Source organism: Piliocolobus tephrosceles, chromosome 12, assembly GCF_002776525.5.
Source record: "Piliocolobus tephrosceles isolate RC106 chromosome 12, ASM277652v3, whole genome shotgun sequence".
In the NCBI taxonomy this organism is placed as follows: Eukaryota; Metazoa; Chordata; class Mammalia; order Primates; family Cercopithecidae; genus Piliocolobus; species Piliocolobus tephrosceles.
Genome location: NC_045445.1, coordinates 88,576,867 through 88,589,986, shown reverse-complemented (window position 1 = coordinate 88,589,986; position 13,120 = coordinate 88,576,867). Strand labels below are relative to the sequence as shown.

Below are 13,120 nucleotides of genomic sequence, written 5' to 3'. Positions count from 1 at the left end.
CATATCCTTTGCCCACTTTTTGATGGGGTTGTTTGTTTTTTTCTTGTAAATTTGTTTGAGTTCTTTGTAGGTTCTGGATATTAGCCCTTTGTCAGATAAGTAGATTGCAAAAATTTTCTCCCATTCTGTAGGTTGCCTGTTCACTCTGTTGGTACTTTCTTTTGCTGTGCAGAAGCTCTTTAGTTTAATTAGATCCCATTTGTCGATTTTGGCTTTTGCTGCCGTTGCTTTTGGTGTCTTAGACATGAAGTCCTTGCCCATGCCTATGTCCTGAATGGTACTACCTAGGTTTTCTTCTAGGGTTTTTATGGTATTAGGTCTAACATTTATGTCTCTAATCCATCTTGAATTAGTCTTCGTATAAGGAGTAAGGAAAGGATCCAGTTTCAGCTTTCTACTTATGGCTAGCCAATTTTCCCAGCACCATTTATTAAATAGGGAATCCTTTCCCCATTTCTTGTTTCTCTCAGGTTTGTCAAAGGTCAGATGGCTGTAGATGTGTGGTATTATTTCTGAGGACTCTGTTCTGTTCCATTGGTCTATATCTCTGTTTTGGTAACAGTACCATGCTGTTTTGGTTACTGTAGCCTTGTAGTATAGTTTGAAGTCAGGTAGTGTGATGCCTCCAGCTTTGTCCTTTTGACTTAGGATTGTCTTGGCAATGCGGGGTCTTTTTTGGTTCCATATGAACTTTAAAGCAGTTTTTTCCAATTCTGTGAAGAAACTCATTGGTAGCTTGATGGGGATGGCATTGAATCTATAAATTACCTTGGGCAGTATGGCCATTTTCATGATATTGATTCTTCCTATCCATGAGCATGGTATGTTCTTCCATTTGTTTGTGTCCTCTTTTATTTCACTGAGCAGTGGTTTGTAATTTTCCTTGAAGAGGTCCTTTACATCCCTTGTAAGTTGGATTCCTAGGTATTTTATTCTCTTTGAAGCAATTGTGAATGGAAATTCATTCATGATTTGGCTCTCTGTTTGTCTGTTACTGGTGTATAAGAATGCTTGCCATCTTCTCAGATGTTTAAAGCCAACTGTAAAACCAAAAGGTGTTTCGTGTTGAGAATAAATAGGTGATTTTCATGCAGTTTTTTTTTTTTTTTTTTTACGTTCTGTATATTTTATATGTAAGCAATAATGTGGTATGTTGGGGAATAAAAATATCAAAGACCAAACAAACTGACCTCACAGATTTTGAGACTGAGATCAATCCCATGGCCTTAGATAATTAACAACATAATCCAGTCTTTTAAAAATGCTGTTTTCACCTTTGGAAATATGAGAGTTATGGTTTACTACTTCTAGTTTAGAATTATATTGAAAAGACCTTCCTTTCACTATTGATTAATTTTGTTTTTGATCTAAGAAATAAGTTAGGTACTATGTACTGTACCTGTACAGATCTTTAGGAATAAATCAAGACTCTTTAGTTTTTTATAGAATTTGCAAAAACTACTACATCTTGTCATTTACCTTTTTACTTTCTTCTCTGAAAACTCAACACACTCTATCCAGAACATCATGCTAATAAACTGCAAAATGCAGATTGAGATATGGGAGAAAGATCTGGGAGCAAGATCCAGAATGGCTCACTGGTGGCAGATTGGTACCATCATCCTTTTTGGCAACTTCCTTCACAAAGCCAGGAGTAGATGTAGCCTCCAGATCAAAATGGTGTGCACAAACCCCATTTTTTTTTTCCAAAAGAAGTCAAATGACAACTGGCAATATCTGATGACTTAGGTTATATAAAGCAAGGACTAAATCATGGAAAGAGGAGGACCAGAGAGATAAAAAAAGGAAATCATCTTGATGCTTTAAAATTATAGGATCAAGGTAGCTATCAAGAATATGTAAGTAAAATATGGCCTTTATTTATTAATGGGGAAGACCCAGATAAATTAAGAGTTCTTTAAAAACAAAAAATTAAAAATTTACCAAGAGGAAGTAAATAGAAAAATGACTCCTGTTTACATATAAAAAAAGACAACCAAGATGATTTAGAGTTCTTCCACTAAAGAGGATATTTTGGGTCTACAGTTTAGCTAGGGATAAGAAATCAACGAGCTATCCTGGCACTCCTCTCCTACATTTAAATTAAACCCTTAAAAGGTTCCTCTTTCTCTCAAAGAAAAGCACCTAATGACATAATCCTTTAGATATTTCTATGTGCACAACTGGATGTGATAATCAAGAGATGCCTCTTTAAGTCATCTAATTTTTTAGCTTAAGCCAAATATAGAGTATTTGGAACAGACATTTTGGGTGAGGACCTGGATTCTGTTGGCATTAAGAGTTCTGGAATTGCTGAGAATATACAGAGCATGACCCAAACTGACTGAGGCCTATCCTACTCTCAGTATGTGGAAGTAGCAAAATCATGACTGAATATCCAATAGGACAGATGAAAAACCCATCAAGTATATCAACCCCTAGGAGAAAAACTGGTGTTTAAATAAAAATACATCCCTTTCTCCAGGAGTATCTGGATCTGCTATCAGAATGGACTTTTTTCAAAACTGTACATTAGCACAAGGTGATAAACCTACCAGATTTAAAAGTAGTGCCAATTGTGTCTAAAAAATCCACAAACCTCATGTGATATCTAGATAAGCAAAACCATTTGTCTTCATAAAAAGACCTAAAAAGGATCCTATTTTCCACAAAACCAGATGGGCACACAGACCATGTCTCAGTCTGAGTCTGAAGCACTGAGATTTTCAGTTACTTCCTGAACTGATGCAATTAATGTTACTAATTCAAACCCCATTAATTTGAAATTTATAATTTTAGACTGTAGTGGATTCAAGTTTACCTATGGACTATCTATGAAAAAGGGAATTGGCTAAGCATTATAACAAGACCTAGCTGGGGTGTGGGTTGGAGAAAGCATGTGTTGTAACTTAAGAAAACTTTCTTTCTATATTTCAAACCACTAAGCACTCATGCACTCATGCTAACAATTAAGCATCATTTTGATTTCCTTCTCAGGAAAACATTGTATGTCTCCATTGGCAATAATGTTAGCTAATATCCCATGACTAAGCATACCTGAAAGTAAGATTTTCTTTTAATATATTCTGCAATTCAGTTAGCTGCTGTATACCATCTCTCCATACCCTCAAAAGGGTCATTATTGACCACTGTGACAATATTTCCACTTCACTCTCACATTACAGCAGTCAGGATAGAAAATAGGGGCGGTCGATCATTAAAGAAAACAGACAGTAGAACCAGCTTAATATGCGTCTCACCTGAGAGGCAACATTTCTATAGTTAAATCCCATTTTAGAACAATAACATATTCTTTCTCTTGCCTACACTCTGTACTGCTTAATATGAACATATTGGTCACTTAATCAGTAAAGTAATTCCCTTCCAGACTTAAGTGGGGAGAGGGATGCCTTGGCTTCACTTACTTAAACCAATTGGAAAAGCAGCATAGCCCTCTCTGGGACAAGAATCATTGTAGCTGCTGTAGGTATACCTAGCATGGAAGATGAGTAACTAAACTCACTGATGCTTGGAGTAGTCTGCCTCCTTGGTGCTGGCCTTGGAGATGCCTGTGTCCCCCAAGATGCCCATGTCCCCAGAGAAACCCCTGGTCTCAGAAATACCCATGTTTCCAGAGATGTCAGTGGTCTCAGAGATATCCATGGCCCCACAGATTCCTAAGTCTTCGGAGAAGCCCATAGTCTCAAAGGTGCTCATGTCTCCAGAGATGTCCATGGCCTCAGAGATGCCTGTCCCTCCAGAGATGCCCGCATGCCCAGAGATATTTATGGCCCTAAGGCTGCTCACAATCTCACAATGGTTATGGTGGAGGTCTGCACACTGGCTTTTTACTTGATCCATCTGAGCTCGGAGGCCTCCTTCCCTGGAGAGGGTGCCATTCTCCATCAAGGTATTCAGGTCTCCATCGATACCCATAAAGCCAAGAGGATTGGTCAAAGGACTTCCCAGATGCTGGGATAATAAGTTTCCTAATTGAGTGCAGGTACAGATCTCTTCTGGTGGCTCATCACGGGCTTTTAGTTTCTGCCTCAGGAGCAAGAAAGGGTTAAGAAGAATTAGAAACAGGAGAAAAACTAGACAAACATCACCTTGAGCTGCAGAGATCCTATTGCTGTCACTTATAATGGTAGCAAATGACCTTTTGCTCACCCTCTCCCCTACAACATCTTTCCCTCATCACATGCCATAGTACTTTAGAAGCCCTACCACTGAAGAATCTCAAAGGTCTTATATCTATAAAAGTCCTCTTTTATAAGTGCAATTTTGTTCATGGGATGGGGAGAGGGCAGGGGAATAGATCACTAATATTTATTGAATACTTCTATGTGCTAGGCACTTTACGCACAGTATTTCCTTTTATCCTTATAATAAACCTATTAGTTTAGGAATTAGCTATATTTTACAGATGAAGAAACTGAGGCTCAGAGAAGTTAAGTAAGTCACCCAAATTCGCACATGTATGAAGTAAACAACTGGGATCTGACCCTGTATCTACCTAACGCCAAAGTCTATGACCTGTCATCTACCTCATGCTACCTCTAACAGATATTTTCACTTTCAGAGATAATATAATGATTCACTGATACTTTACAACAGTGATTCTTTGGGGTCATAAGTCCCCATTGAAAATCTGATGAAAATTATGGACCTTCTCTTCAGAAAAATGCATACATTTTTCTGAAGGTGGTGGGGGGAGTCTTTTAAATTTTCATTTTGTACCTTATTTTTCTGTATTTTCTAACTTTACACTTATATTGTCTTTTTAAAAAAGTAAACAGGGTTGTCTGGGTGATACTATCAGCCATTTTTGTTTTTCTGCTCTGTATTAAAAAAAGAAAGTTAATAACACACATACATAAAAGCACATACATACTTCAAAAAGAAGTCTTCCCAGAGTGATCTGAGTCTACATGAAATGAATCTGATTCTCTCTCAGGAGTCAGGCAGGTATAAGTGAGAGGGCTGGGTCAAGAATAGGGCACCTTCCCTGAGGGCCTTGTGGAAGAATCTGCTAGTAGCTAAAAGAGGAGCCCTAAGAAGAAGCTTCTCTACTACATCTAATCTACTTAAGACTGGGCCTTCTCGGGGATGCATGCTTCCTACGATTTTAAGTTATGCTTTAGTCCGCCTTCCCACCTTTTTTTAAAATGGAACCAAGTAACTGGCTGTTGCCTCCCAAGAGGACATTAAAAAGTTTGGGATCTGATGTAATCACAACACATTTATTTTCACAATAAAATGACATTTGTTTATTTACAGGAAGCAGAAAAGCTATGCCTTATCTGGCTTAAAGTGGGTTCACACCCAGTTCCTAAATAGCACACCATTTCCAATAATTCTTTTCTAAGAGGTACCTTTCCCCTGTCCTTCAAACAAACCCTTAGGGATCCCTACATTTCATAAGCAGCTCAGTTTATGAAATCAACAAGAAATAATTTTTGAGCTCTATAACCTGTAATTAAAAAACAAGTATCCAACATGGTCACTCAATAAGCTGAGTTTGCAGTCTACATGGGAAGGAAATAAGAACCTTCTTTTATAAGATTTTTAATTGGAAAACAGCAATTGCACTGTTCTTATCAGTATAACCAAGATGCTATACTTATTCTCTTGATGGATAACAAACGCTATGTGATTTCCCCAGTCATTCCCTCTTGTTCCTCCTACTCATTCCATCCAGATCCAAAAAGAGATAAAAAGAACGAATTTACTTGTTTATCTAGTTGAGTGACATATTTACCACATTTTGGGAAGTCATAAAAGGAGTTATGCTGAAAGCTTTGTAGACACGGGACACATGAAAAGCCAAAGAGTATAAAAAAGCCAGTCAGGAAGCTTTCCACAAGTATCAATTCAACTCCAAGCAGGCTGGACCTACCCAGAATGGGCAAGAAGATCTCTCTTTGGGACTTTTCTCCTCACCTTTTCTAGTTCATGCACATCTGTCTCCAGCATTGCTCTCTGTTTCTTAATTTCCAGGAGGTTCTCTAGTATACTCTGCTTGGGCTGCAGCCCTTTGTCAAAGCGGTTATACATCCCACACCAGAACCTCAAATAGACAAAAAGGGGGGGGGGGGGGGTGGGTTAGTTTAGCTGGAGTAATTGATTACCAATGTTTTCCTTGTGCCAAGAAAATATTAGCCTAGTAGGTGGGAAGATCTCATGAGTACTGTAATTTGATGACATTAAAAAGAATGGACATGCTCATAATTGGAAAGAGTAAAGATACCAGCAGAAAAATCTCAGCTGAAGGAGACACTTTAGACTTCAGCAAACTTGAGGTTCTTTTAAACAATCAAATTATGCTTTTACTTTGAGATAATTATAGACTCACATGTAGTTTTATGAAATAATAAGGGAGAGGAGTGACATCACCAAGATGGCAGAATAGGAAGCCCTGGACTCTCCTTCCCCTAATGGATACACTAATTTAATTGCAACACAAGGATCAATTCCCTTTATGAGAAATCCAGCAACTCATGGAGAGGCTTCTGCACCCTGGATAAGTATGAAACCAACCAGATTGTAAATAAAACATCTGTAGAAAAAGCAGAAACATACACTCATCATAATCCCTACTCCCAGCACAGTGCCATAGGATCAGGAGGAAACCCCCATTCCCAGCTTCTACCTCAGAATGGAAGAAGCCAGAATGCACATCTAACATCCCAACTTCTCCAGGTGCCACCTGAAAGACCGGCTTCTTTCTCACCTATTTCAAAGAGTTGAAAGGGTCTGGCATGTGATAGTATCCTGAGGGCTACAGAGAAGAAAATGGCAGTTTCAACTAGCCTGTAGGCATGTACCACAGCTCCTGTACCTGGCTCAACACAGGGTAGGGGGAAAATCCCAGTTCCCAGCTTCTCCCTGGGAAGGGGAAAAGTTGGAACATGCACCCAGCATTCTAAATTCTCCAGGATCTACCAAGGGAATGGCTTTTGTGACACCTGTCTAGGAGCACTGATGAAACTGGACATACTCTGGATGCCTGGGGGACACTAATAACAAAGACAGCAGTTTAAACTAGGACAATGGGTTGAAAGGCCCACAGAAGCTCTGGCTTGGTTAGCTGGTTAATGTCTTCTCCTGTACAAGGCCAATTCATATGACTGGGAGTGACAGTGGATTCTTCTAATGTGGAGAAAAAGGGTAACACAATCTGAACAAAGAAACAAGCTAAAACTCCAGAAACTGACTCTAATGAAAATATATGAATGACCCGACATAGAACTCAAAGTATCCATCATGGAAAATCTCAACAAGCTCAGGAGAACAATCCACAAACAAAGTGAAAATTTCAACAAAGAGACAGAAAATGTAAAAGAATAGGCAGATGTCTTAAAGCTGAAGAATACAATAACTGAAGTAAAGAATCCAATAGAGTTCAACAACAGACTAGAGCAAGCAGAAAAAAGACTAAGCAGACTCAAACACAGATTATTTGTCATTATCCAGTCAGAGGGACACAAAGCAAAAAGAATAAAAAAAATAAAATAAAATAGCTTAAGCGACCTATGGGACACCATTAATTAGCAGACCAATATATGCATTATGGGAGTCCCAAGAGAAGATAGGAAGGACTAGAAATCTTATCTAAAGAAATAATGACTGAAAACTCTCTAAATCTGGGGAAGGAAATGGACATCCAGATCAAGGAAGCCAAAATGACCCAAATACGATGAATCTAAAGAAATCCACACTGAGACATATGATAATCAAATTGTCAAAAGTCAAAGACAGAGAGAATTTTGAAAGCAGTAAGATAAAACCAACTTGTCATATGCAGGAAAATCCATTAGGACCATCAGCAGACATCTCAGCAAAAAAAACTTTCAGGTCAGAAGAGAGTAGAGAGTGGGATAATATATTCAAAGAGCTGAAGGAAAACTAAAACTATGAACCAATAATGATATATGTAGCAAAACTGTTCTTCAAAAACGAAAGAGACATCATGACTTTCCCAGACAAACAAAAGCTAAGGGAGTTCATTACCACTAGACCTGCCTTACAGGAAATCTAAAGGGAAGTCTTCTCTTTAGATTGAAAGGGAAATGAAAATGAAAACAAAAATGAAAGAATGCTAAATAGCAACACAGTAGCACAAAAAAGTATAAAAGTTGTTGGTGAAGGTAAGTATATAAACTAATAAAGAATACTATATTACTGTAATGGTTGTGGGTAAATCACTTTTAATTGTAGTATAAAGTTTTAAAAAAGTATTAACATAATTATAAAGTATGCTAATGAATATACAATATAAATAGATGTAAACTTTGACATGAATAACATAAAGGGAGAAGAAGAAAACGTGTAATGTGTGCATAATTAAAGTTAAGTTGTTACCTACTTAAGACAAGAGTGTTAGACTGTTAGATATTTTATGTAAGCCCCATGGTAGCTACAAAGGAAATACCTACAGAAGTTACAAGAAAAAAAAAAAAAAATAAGTGAAACGAATCAAAGCATACTAATATAAAAACTAAACAAACAAACAAACAAAACATAAAGGAAGAGAGCAAGAAATGAAAAGAAGAACAACAACAAAATCCCTACAAGGAAAACAGAAAACAATGAACAAAATGGCAACAGTAAATCATCCCCTATCAATAATTACTTGAAATATATTCATAGATTAAACTCCTCAATAAAAATACACAGAAAGACTGAATAGTTTAAGAAAAACATCCTATTATATGCTGTCTATAAGAGACTCACTTTAGATTTAAGGGCACACATAGAATGAAAGTTAAGGGATTAAAAAAAGATATTCCATGCAAATTGTAACTTAGAAAAAGAAAAAAAGCAGGTGTGGCAATAGTAATATCAGACAAAATGAACTTTAAGTCAAAAAATGTCACTGAGACAATGAAGAATTTTATATAATTATGGAAGAATCAATATACCAGGAAAATACAGCAATTATAAATATATATGCATTCAACATCAGAGTACCTAAATATGTAAAGTAAACACTGATGGAACTGATGGGAGAAACAGACAGAAATACAGTAATAGATTACTTCGATACTCTACTTTCAATTATGGATAGAATAATCAGAGAAAGAAATCAAAAAACAAATAGCAGACTTGAACAACTCTATGGAACAAATGGACCTAACAGATATACAGAATATTCAACCCAATAACAGTACAATACACATTCTTTTCAAAAGTACATGTAACATTCTTCAAGATAGATCACATGTTAGGTCATAAAAGAGCTTATCAAATTTAAGAAGATTAAAATCGTACCAAGTATTTTTTTCTGTTCACAATGGAATGAAACTAGAAATCAATAGCATAAAGGAAACCTGGAGAGTTAAAAAATATATGGAAATTAAAAAAATACACTCTTAAACGACCAATGGGTCAAAGAAGAAATCAAAAGGGAAATTGGAAATTATCTTGAAACAAACAAAACCACAACATACCAAAACATGTAGGATGCAACAAAGGCAGTACTAAGAAGGAAATTTATTAGCACAGCTATTACAGAAAACGGTATGGAGGTTTGACAAAAAATTAAAAATAGAAGTACCATATGATCCAGCAATCCCACTTCTGGGTAGAGGAACTGAAATCAGTATTTTGAAGAAATATCTGCACTCTCATGTTCATTCTGGCATTATTCACAAGAGTCAAGATATGGACTCAACCTAAGAGTCCATCAATAGATGACTGAATAAAGAAAATGTGATATATATACATAATGGAATACTATTCTACCTTAAAAAAGAAATAAATGCTGTCATTTGTGACAACATAAATGTAACTGGAGGACACTATGTAAGTGAAATAAGCCAGACACAGAAAGACAAAAACTATGTTCTCACTTATACGTGGAATCTAGAACAATCAAACTCATAGAAACAGAGAGTAAAATTGTGGTTATCAGAGGTTGAGATAGGAGAGAATGGGGAGATGTTGGCCAAAGGGTAGAAAGATGCAGTTAGATAAAAGGAATGAGTTTTTGAGGTCTTCTGCCCAGCATGGTGACCCATGGTTGACAATAATGTATTGTATATTTCAAAATTGAAGAGAAGAGAGTAAATTTCAACTGTCTCACCACAAAAAATGATGGCTAAATGAGGTGATGGATATGTTAATTAGCTTGATTTAATCATTCCTCTTTTTATTAATATATCAAAACATCACACTGTACACCTGAAATATATACAATTATGACTGGCCAATTAAAAATATTAATGAAAAGAGAAATTTATAGTGATAAATTATAGTGATAATTTATAGTGATACTAAAAAAGAAGAAAGATCTAAAATGAAAAACCTAACTTTATATCTCAGGAACTAGGAAAAGAACAAACTAGCCCAAAAGTAGTGGAGGAAGGAATAATAAAGACTAGAGAAGAAATAAATGAAATAGTGAATACAAAATCAAAGAAGCTAAGAGGTGAGGCCAGATGCCGTGGCTTACTCTTATAATCCCACCACCTTGGGAGGCCAAGGCAGGAGAACTGTCTGAGGCCAGGAGTTCAAGAACAGCCTGGACTACACAGAGAAACTCCATCTCTACAAAAAAATTTAGAAAATAGCACATGCTTGTAGTCCCAGCAACTTAGGAGCTGAGTTTGGAGGACTGCTTGAGCCTTGTCCAGTCTGCAGCCAGGCCAGCAGAGTGAGTCTCTGTAAAACAAACAAACAAACAAACAAACAAAGAGGTGTTTATTTTTTGGAAAAAAAATTCCAAAATTGATAAAACTTTAGCTAGACAAAGAAATAAATAAAATCAGAAATGAAAAAGGAGACATTACAACTGATGTAACAAAAATTTAAAAGATCATAAAGACAACAATGTACCATTAAACTGGATAACCTAGAATAAATGGATAAATCCCTAGAAACATACAATCTACCAAGACTGAATCACAAAAACTGAACAGACTAATATTGAGTAAAGAAATTGAATCAGGAATCAAAAACCTCCCAGCAAAGAAAAGCCCATGGCTAGAGGCTTCACTGAAGAATTCTCCCAAATATTTAAAGAATTAATGCTTTTTAAATCGTGTCTATTTGATTCTTCTCTCTTTTCTTCTTTATTAGTCTGGCTAGTGGTCTATCTATTTTGTTGATTTTTTTAAAAAAACCAGCTCCTGGACTCAGTAATTTTTTTGAAGGGTTTTTCATGTCTCTATCTCCTTCAGTTCTGATCTGATCTTAGTTCTTGTCTTCTGCCAGAATTTGTTTGCTTTGCTTCTCTAGTACTTTTAATTGTGATGTTAGGGTGGTGATTTTAGATCTTTCCTGCTTTCTCCTGTGGGCATTTAGTGCTACAAATTTCCCTCTAAAGGCAGGTTTAGCTGTGTCCCAGAGATTCTGGTACGTTGTGTCTTCATTCTCATTGGTTTCAAATAACTTATTTATTTTTGCCTTAATTTCATTAATTACCCAGTAGTCATTCAGGAGCAGGTTGTTCAGTTTCCATGTAGTTGTGCCGTTTTGAGTGAGTTTCTTAATCCTGAGTTCTAAATTGATAGCCCAGTGGTCTGAGACACTGTCGGTTATGATTTCCATTCTCTGCATTTGCTGAGGAGTGTTTTACTTCCAATTATGTGGTCAATTTTAGAATAAGTGCAACGTGATGCTGAGAAGAATGTATATTCTGTTGATTTGGGTTGCAGAGTTCTGTACATGTCTATTAGGTCGGCTTCGTCTAGAGCTGAGTTCAAGCCTCATTGATCCATCTAATATTGACAGTGGGGTATTAAAGTCTCCTGCTATTATTGTATGGGAGTCTAAGTCTCTTTGTAGGTCTCTAAGAACTTGCTTTATGAATCTAAGTGCTCCTGTATTGGGTGCATATATATTTAGGATAGTTAGTTCTTCTTATTGCATTGATCCCTTTACCATCATGTAATGCCCTTCTTTGTCTTCTTTTTTGACCTTTGTTGTTTTAAGACTAGGATTGCAACCCCTGCTTTTTTTTTTTTTTTAATTTTTATTTTTTGCTTTCCATTTGCTTGGTATATATTCCTCCATTCCTTTATTTTGAGCCTATGTGTGTCTCTGCATGTGAGATGGGTCTCCTGAATACAGCACACCAATGGCTCTTGACTCTTTATCCAATTTGCCAGTCTGTGTCTTTTAATTGGGGCATTTAGTCCATTTACTTTAAGATTAATATTATTATGTGTGAATTTGATCCTGTCATTACAATGTTAGCTGGTTATTTTGCCTGTCAGTTGATGTGATTTCTTCATAGTGTCGATGGTCTTTACCATTTGGCATGTTTATGCAGTGGCTGGTACTGGTTGTTCCTTTCCATGTTTAGTGCTTCTTTCAGGAGCTCTTGCAGGGGAGGCCTGGTGGTGACAAAATCTCTCAGCATTTGCTTGTGTGTAAAGGAGTTTATTTCTCCTTCACTTATGAAACTTAGTTTGGCTGGATATGAGACTCTGGGTTGAAAATTCTTTAAGAATGTTGAATATTGGCCCCCACTCTCTTCTGGCTTGTAGGGTTTCTGCAGAGAGATCCGCTGTTAGCCTGATGGGCTTCCCTTTGTGGGTAACCCGACCCTTCTCTCCCTTAAAATTTTTTCCCTCATTTCAACCTTGGTGAATCTGACGATCATGTGTCTTGATGTTGTTCTTCTCGAGGAGTATCATTGTGGCTCAAATAACTGCATCAACTAACGAGCAAAATAACCAGTTAATATCATAATGGCAGGATCAAGTTCACACATAACAATATTAACCTTAAATGTAAATGGACTAAATGCTCCAATTAAAAGACACAGACTGGCAAACTGGATAAAGAGTCAAGACCCATCAGTCTGCTGTATTCAGGAGACCTATCTCACATGAAGAGACATACATAGGCTCAAAATAAAGGGATGGAGAAAGATCTACCAAGCAAATGGAGAACAAAAAAAAGCAGGGGTTGCAATCCTAGCCTCTGATAAAACAGACTTTAAACCATCAAAGATCAAAAGAGACAAAGAAGGCCATTACATAATGGTAAAGGGATCGATTCAACAGGAAGAGCTAACTATCCTAAATATATATGCACCCAATACAGGAGCACCCAGATTCATAAAGCAAGTCCTTAGAGACTTACAAAGAGACTTAGACTCCCATACAAT

At 36.7% G+C, this 13,120-nt stretch overlaps 1 protein-coding gene across 7 annotated transcripts in view; it reads right to left on the bottom strand.

Moving 5' to 3' along the window:
* Positions 1-897: 897 nt before the first annotated feature.
* MTMR8 (myotubularin related protein 8) overlaps positions 898-13,120 on the bottom strand; it is a 121,499-nt gene continuing 109,276 nt past the window's right edge. For 5 of the 7 annotated variants that reach the window (XM_026451944.1, XM_026451943.1, XM_026451946.1 and 2 more), the window contains 3 exons: positions 5,944-6,070; positions 3,524-4,044; positions 898-1,040 (listed from right to left, as the gene is read on the bottom strand). In XM_026451944.1, coding sequence (XP_026307729.1) covers positions 1,031-1,040; positions 3,524-4,044; positions 5,944-6,070 — 658 coding nt within the window. In that variant the 3' untranslated portion in view covers positions 898-1,030. Of the gene's footprint in view, positions 1,041-1,094; positions 4,045-5,943; positions 6,071-13,120 lie in introns of those variants that run through there. The other 2 variants (XM_023198436.2, XM_023198435.2) reach the window with 1 other exon arrangement.